Source organism: Myotis davidii, unplaced genomic scaffold, assembly GCF_000327345.1.
Source record: "Myotis davidii unplaced genomic scaffold, ASM32734v1 scaffold530, whole genome shotgun sequence".
NCBI classification, from domain to species: domain Eukaryota; kingdom Metazoa; phylum Chordata; class Mammalia; order Chiroptera; family Vespertilionidae; genus Myotis; species Myotis davidii.
In genome coordinates, this window is record NW_006282272.1 from 713,740 (window position 1) to 721,505 (window position 7,766).

The window sequence follows — 7,766 nt, forward strand, 5'->3', positions numbered from 1 at the left end:
AATAACAAACCACACACTTTTGGTGAGCGAGGGTCTGGAGAACGAGCGAAGAGTTCATCTTCAGGCAACTGAACACTTGAGGACATGGATTCGCACGGACGGGTACCATTGTAGATATGGAACTTGCAATGAGGATTTAAGGCCATGGAGAGAAGTTCTAGAAGTGGAAACCAGTCTTGGGACAACTTGGCCACACATAGTTCCACCAGGCGATGAGTGTTATTGATAATACACCTCTGTTATGGATATGGGGGAAAGGTGATGCACTACATCAAAACATTGCAATTCCAAACAAATACTTTCTGATCTTCATTAATTATGTTGTAATGCTCTTTCCATTCTTCTATATTGATCATTTGGACACTTCACTAATATTGGGATCAAACGGACATATCAAAAGACAAATTTGCATCTACTTTATAATTTACATAGTACCTAGTTTCAAAAGCCATTTGGAACGGCTTAGAAACCAAGAAGGCAATGCGGTATGTCCACAGACAAGATGCAAATTACCACTGTTTTTCTCGTGGAATTTATATACTAGAGGCGGCAATTCTAAAATGGAAACAATACAGCAATTATCCAAGGTGGAGATTTGCTAAGCCTCAAGGCGAAAATGTGCCAGCATTTGCCAAGTTTCCAGGTCTATAGTTACAGTGCATTTTGCTAGACTGAAGGTGTCCATAGAGGGCTTGTGTGCTTTCGCCAGTCACTTGGTGACACCTGAGAATGCTTTCAATGCTCCACTGGAGAGTTTTTGTGTGCCACAACTACGATTTGAATTCATGACTACAAATATGTTTGAATAGCGGCTTGTGGTTTAAATTTTCCGTTTTCACCTCTGTCACATGCCAAGGTTGAGGCATGTAGGTTTCTTTGCTGTCTCTGTATGGTGGGTTGATTTCTCTGCATTAACCTAGTGTCCCAGGTATTAGAGCCCCATCTTGGGTATGTTTCTCCCTTAGTGGCACATAAGAAATGAGCAGTGCACCTCACAACTAAGAGCATCATCATGTCAATGAAATGCGGTGATTTGCCTAAGGTCGCAGATTAGACCCAAGTTTCCTAAATCTAAAGCTCATACTCATTCTAAATGACCACGCTTCCTTCAATAGAAATTATAATTTATAAAAAGCATTCTCAAACTTCTGCATTTTCAAACCTTTTTAATTCAACCAAAGGATCAAATATATATATATATATATCCAAATACGTGTGTGTGTGTGTATGAATGAAAAATACAAGTATCACTTCATAAATCTGAATTTTTTAAAGTCCAAATGCAAGACTCACGTGAATTTCAAACTTCCAGCCACTCACTGCCTCGTCTGTAAGGATTTTAGTGAAGGATATTGTGAGCCCATCTCGAAAGAATCGCTGACATGCTTCACTTTTAACATCAAGGCCTAAGGAAAAGGGGAAAACAATTAATGTAAACAAAATATTTCTCTGGTTGTTTTATGATGTCTAATTATACAATAAAAGGTAGTAACTAATTATAAACTATTCACTGACAGCTAGCAAAGGCCGATTAGAGCTTTAGGATTTTAATTATATAAAAGAAATGACAAGATAGTCCCAGAAAAGAAATATAGAGGTGGGGAAGATATATGTCCAGTGCCTAGATCATGTCAAGGACAGAAGTCTCTAAAAATTTGAATTGATAAATGTGCAAATGAACATAAAATACTTGAGGCAGTGGAAAATAATTGAAATCTGATCATGCGTTTTCATTGCTTTTTACATTATTTATACCTACTGACAACTAGAACATATCCATGGCTACCCTATTTCAGGAACTGAAATATAACTGTCCGACTGGACAGTGTGGCTCAGTGGTTGATCATCAACCTATGAACCAGGAGGTCACAGTTTGATGCCCGGTTAGGGCACATGCCCAAGTGACAGGGTAGAGCCCCAGTGTGGGGCGTGCAGGAGGCAGCTGATCCATGATTCTCTCTCATTATTGATGCTTCTCTCTCTCCCTCTTCCTTCTCTCTGAAATCAATAAAAACATTTATTTCAAAAACTGTAACTGCCCTTTATTTTAATTTCCAATTCCTAAAAAAGTGAATAGGGAATGCTACAATAGTAGTCCTTTGCTAAGGAGAATTCAACTGCACCTGAAGTAGACCAAAGTCATTGGGGAAAAAGATTAATTCCAACATTAAGTATTTACTTCTAGATGATAGAATAAAAAGACCAGATGCCTTTTTCTTGGCTTATTGAAAAAAATAAAAAAACTGACCTCATCTTTCAAGTTTTTTTAGAGAAAAATCAAACTTTTCCTATGTATTAAATAAAAAACCATGTAAGCTAGGCAGTTTGCTTTAAATATGCATGTACACAGATTTTATGTATAACTTCAGAAAGTTTACAAACACCCTTAAGGCTGTCCAAAGGACATGAACCCTTGCTCTAGGCCAGTGGTTCTCAACCTTCTGGGCCTTTAAATACAGTTCCTCATGTTGTGACCCAACCATAAAATTATTTCCGTTGCTACTTCATCACTGTCATGTTGCTACTGCGATGAATCGTCATGTAAATATCTGATATGCAGGATGGTCTTAGGTGACCCCTGTGGAAGGGTCGTTCGACCGCCAAAGGGGTCGCGACCCACAGGTTGAGAACCGCTGCTCTAGGCATATATCGCAAGCCACGTCAAGAAAACATTGTTAGATGTGAAAGAGGAAAAGGCAAGTGCTCAGCGATGGAGTGAAAGGCTATGTAGCAGCGCACACTATGCAGAGCTACCAACACCGGAACTCACCTTTTTTACTAAGATCAATAGCAGCTTCCAAAAGCATTTCTAATTCCCCTTTCGGCAACACTGGGACCACCCACCGAGGCCTACGAGTTTGAAAGGTATAAAAAGATGTTGATTAGTGCACTATAAATGAGCTACTAGTTATAATACGTCATCATGAAAATACTAATATTCAAATAACATTAAAATACTGAAACAAGGTTGGCAGAGTATCTGCACTGTGAGACTTGTTTTTGAATGCTTTTAAGGAACTGTCAAACAGAAGATACAGCTATGAGAGGGAGAAATAAAATTATTTTAATAGAATATAAACCTACTGTCATAATCAAATGTCAATTAAGTGGATAAGCTATTGTTAGAGTTCGTGGGAAAGTCCTCTTTCAGGATTCAGATTAGAAGACATTATGATGAGTCACTGCTTGGTTGTTTTCAATTTCCTCACAAAGAACAAAATTCGGAGGCAATGACTGATTTCTGCTTTAATTCATCACTTTGTCAACCTTTCCTGCAGGCTAAGTGGGAGGGGAGTCTCCAAATTCACGCATCCGCTTCCACAGGCACCCAGCCCGCTGCCTCCCTCACACCAGGACGCAGCGAAGGATGCAGGCAGCATCCTGGCGGCGCTGTCTCTGGTGCCAGCGGAGGCCCGACCAGCTAGGGTCTCTATGACCTGGTTTACCTCAGAGCCATGCAAACATCATTCAAGTCATCCAGCAGCCGTGCAACCACCATGCCAGTCAGGAAAAAACTTCCTAAAATCTCAAAGGGAATCTCACACACAGTTCTACTGCAGAAGCATACCAGCTGTGGTTGCGAGCAATCTGAAAACTATTGGCACAACGCCCTTTCATTTTTAAAATCCATTAAGTACCACAGGTTCTAAGTACTTGACAATGACTTACTTGACAATGCCAGGCTATTAAGGAGGCAGTGTGGTGACTATGGTATCCTGTCCACGCTTTCTCTTTTTCTATCCACTACCCCTCACTATGCTGAGTATAACACACACTCAAAGCCAAACCAAAGCAACTCACCTATTGATCATGTCATCCAACTTGGCGAGGTCAGTATGCGGGAACGCAGGCTCCTCCTCTTCCAGCTGTGGGGGAGCATCACCCTGACCTTGCTCATCTGGGGGAGTTGCCGGGGAATTTTCATTGGAGGAATCAGGCGATGGCGTCTAAAAAATCAACAATTCCAGATTTAGCTTTCTATAACATATGTACATCTAAGAATTCAAACACCAATACTGATTAGGGGGAAATGACATACATATTAGGTTTCAGGCAATGCTTTAAAAGAATTTCATTTAATTCTCAACAGCCTAAGGAAGTAGTCTGCCATTTAACAGATGGAAAGACACACTCAGACCATCATGAATTAGCCCAAGGTTACAAAGCTCCAACTGTGGCCAGGATTTGAACCCAGATCTCATTCTGCAATTTGTGTTCTTAATCACAATGTAGACTGCTGTTCTGCTTACTCTTCCCACCACGAAAGACTTTATTACACAAACAGAAAACATCACATTTTACAGATTTAAAAGTTTTGACTTATAACTTATTTTTTAATTTGAAGGAGAAAAAAAAACTTTATTCTATACTTTCCCTAGTCTCAGATCATTCTCCAGAAACTCTGAAAACTTCATGATTGTGGTTTCTAAATAAATCACATCATTTTCACCTGATGTGGCTAATTTTATTCTTTCATTCTTCCTTTCTAGTTCATCTTTCTCTTCACCCTACTTCAGCTGTGCATCCTTTCACAACCTAATAAAGTTTTAGGACCTTCATTCTTAGGAACGCTGGCTTATTATTTTTTAAAAGCCCCTTCCCCCTGGTGTATATATTATAAATAAACTTTCAGGTACTCACAACTGTAAACCTACTTTTACACATCCCTATATACATGCTCACAGAAATTATAAAGACAAAAATAAAATACCTGTAATGGAACAACAGATAAGCACCAATAACATTGAAAATTATTTCCTTCCAATCTTTGTTCTATGAGCAAAAAACACCCCCGCCTACATATGTATATAGTTTGAATAAAATGAGGATGATACCTGCTTAATTAAGCCTGTGTCTTTCCATTTGACATTTGGGCATTTTCCTACACATCATTAAGAATCTTTTATAAAAAGTTTAATGCCATATCGTATTAAATGATTAAACAAATGAAAGGATAGTTAGTATTTTGCAACTTTTATTTGCTAAGATAAACAGAGCTGCAATGAATCTTCTTATACATCCATCTTTGTGTTGAACTTCAATCATTCCTTTAGGATAGGATCCTGGACATAGAACTACTACAACAGTAGAAATGATCTCCTAGTGCTACTGATATGCATGTGCATTGCCCAATTCCATCCCGGAAAAGCGCACCACCCAGCAGCACCCAAGCTTGCTCAGCCAGTGCCTTTGCCAGGGCTATTTCATGTGCCACCAAGCGTTCCTACACACCGGGGCCTAAAATTCCCCCGGAGGGAACACCCTTTAAAAAAATATTACATGTGAAGTGAAAAGAACCTGATGGATTTTAGCAAGTCCTTCAACGCCAATATGTAAAAGCATATCCCAAAAGAAAGCTTTAAGCTGGGAAGTGATTAATGCTATAGTTCCTTCTTCTGGGTCCAACAGTGTCAAATCTTGTGAAATATCGAAACTAAAATTCTAACATTAAAAAGTAGAGAATAAGAAAATGAAAGAGGGACTCGATAGTTAAGAATGTAACTTATTTTGTTCCTTTGTTGTTTAAATCATCACTTTCCGAATTGCAAAGATTAGAAGAGAACATAATGTAGATGCATAATATTAAATGGAATACCACATAATAATAAATTGAAACCCAAGAGCTCTAAGAATTATCAAGAACACCTTAGCCCTAGCTGGTTTTGCTCAGTGGATAGAGCGTTGGTCTGCAGACTGAAGAGTCCCGGGTTCAATTCCGTTCAAGGGCACATCCCTAGGTTGTGGGCTCAATTCCCAGTGGGGGGCGTGCGGGAGGCAGCCAATCCATGATTCTCTCTCATCACTGATGTTTCTCGATGAGAGGGAAACATTGATCAAGCTGCCTCCGCACATCTCCTACTGGGGATATGCCCGCAACCCAGGTACATGCCCTTGACCGGAATCGAACCTGGGACCTTTCAGTCCGCAAGCCGACGCTCTATCCACTGAGCCAAACCGGTTTCGGCTATCACTGATGTTTCTATCCCTCTCCCCCTCTCCCTTTCTCTCTGAAATCAGTAAAAAAAAATTAAAAAAAAAAATAACACCTTAAATAAAAATAAGGCTAGAATAGAGATTTAATTTTGTTTAAAGCCACGAAAGCCATAAACATTGCAAAAGACATTAGGAATCCATGCACAACACAGGTATGAAGCTTGGAACAAAAGGGAGCAAAAGATACTCAAACTTCACTACTAGCTCCTGGTTTAAAAATAGAAATCTTTGGCACCCAACCTTAGACTATGTTTAAAGAAACCTGAATACTGGCTAACAAATTCATGACACAGGAAAGACTTAACTCTGTCCAAGACCTGTGACCACGGACTTCAGTGCTTTTATGTCTTAAAAGTGGGGACTGGAGAGAAAGAGAAATAAAGTTGACACATTTATTTGGAAAAATATTAAAACATGACCTGCTCACTTCTTTAAAATGGCAGGGAGAGAGGAAGATGGAGGTACAGCTCTTTTCCTTCCTTCTTTTTAAAATATATTTTTATTGATTTCAGAGAGAGAGAGAAACATCAATGATGAGAGGGAATCATCAATCAGCTGCCTCCCACACGCCCCCTACTGGGGACGGAGCCCACAACCGAGGTATGTACCCTTGACCGGAATTGAACCTGGGACTCCAGTCCGCAGGCTGACGCTCTATCCACTGAGCCATACTGGCTAGAGCTTGCGCAGCTCTGTTTGATTACACTTGACTAGAGAATGCCTAATCTATTATATCAGTTACCCAGGGTCATAGGGCTGGATGACTTCTTGCTTTCCTCCAAAATTGACACATGGCTTTACTTAAAATTAACGACTCACAGAAAAAGGACTACATACTCAAGTGTCACCATCTACAACACCCGAGCTTTCTTGTTCCTGTGAGAGACAGCAAACATTGACTTTTCTAAAAATGGTTTATGGTTGTTTTACAAATTCTTCAGAACACGGTCCATTCGTTAAGTATCCCCTGGTACCAGTAGACATACCAGTGTAACTGTGACGAGCCTCCTCAAAGTCCTACCTGATTCTGCTGGAGGGGCGGCTGAGACTGGCCATCAGGAGCCTGGCCCTGGTTGTCATTCCCTCCTACCGGAGAGCCACGAGTCGTGGCTGTCATACTCGACACAGGGCAGATCTTTGCAATTTTGTCTGCTTATGTAGTTGTCTTGAGAAAAGAAATTAGAGTCCACTTATAGAAGAAGTACCAGCATCTGTCAGTCTTCGGAAGCTCCAATTCAAGAATAGACCATCCTGCACAGACCATTGCATAACCTACAAGCAGAAGAGAAAAAAGGAACATTTGTTTTAGATAGAAAATACATGCACTAAGGAACTGTTCACACTTAATATGACCAGTGACATCAGCCAGGAGAAGGTAGTTACAGAAATGAGAGGGCAAAGTGAAAAGCTCCAGTTTCATGAATACTACATCCAACTTAACAAACCGATGACAGGACATCAGCTGTCATATCAAGGAAACATAATTGTCCTCCATTTACTAATGCCTTAAATGCCTGCAAAAATGTGTACACTCAAGACAAACAAGGGTGATAAAACCTCATTTTTAAAAACTTTTCAGGAAGCACTGCACAGCTAGCATCATCAATGGCACCAAGTGGTTTTTAAACAAGCTTACCCATGGTTTTAACACAAACTTCAAAACTTTGGGGGACCTTTTCTTTCAAGGTTCAACCTCTAGACCAGTGATGGCGAACCTTTTGAGCTCGGCGTGTCAGCATTTTGAAAAACCCTAACTCTGGTGCCGTGTCACA

At 40.1% G+C, this 7,766-nt stretch overlaps 1 protein-coding gene across 5 annotated transcripts in view; it reads right to left on the minus strand.

Annotated features, from left to right (window-relative positions):
- The window catches only part of USP9X (ubiquitin specific peptidase 9, X-linked), a 52,222-nt gene extending 44,952 nt beyond the window's left edge, over positions 1–7,270 (minus strand). For all 5 annotated transcript variants that reach the window (XM_006752808.2, XM_006752806.2, XM_006752807.2 and 2 more), the window contains exons 1-5: positions 7,016–7,270; positions 3,802–3,947; positions 2,771–2,850; positions 1,294–1,406; positions 18–236 (exon numbers count right to left, since the gene is read on the minus strand). In XM_006752808.2, the coding sequence (XP_006752871.1) occupies positions 18–236; positions 1,294–1,406; positions 2,771–2,850; positions 3,802–3,947; positions 7,016–7,111 (654 nt within the window). In that variant the 5' untranslated portion in view covers positions 7,112–7,270. The remainder of the gene's footprint in view (positions 1–17; positions 237–1,293; positions 1,407–2,770; positions 2,851–3,801; positions 3,948–7,015) is intronic.
- Between the last annotated feature and the right edge of the window lie 496 nt (positions 7,271–7,766).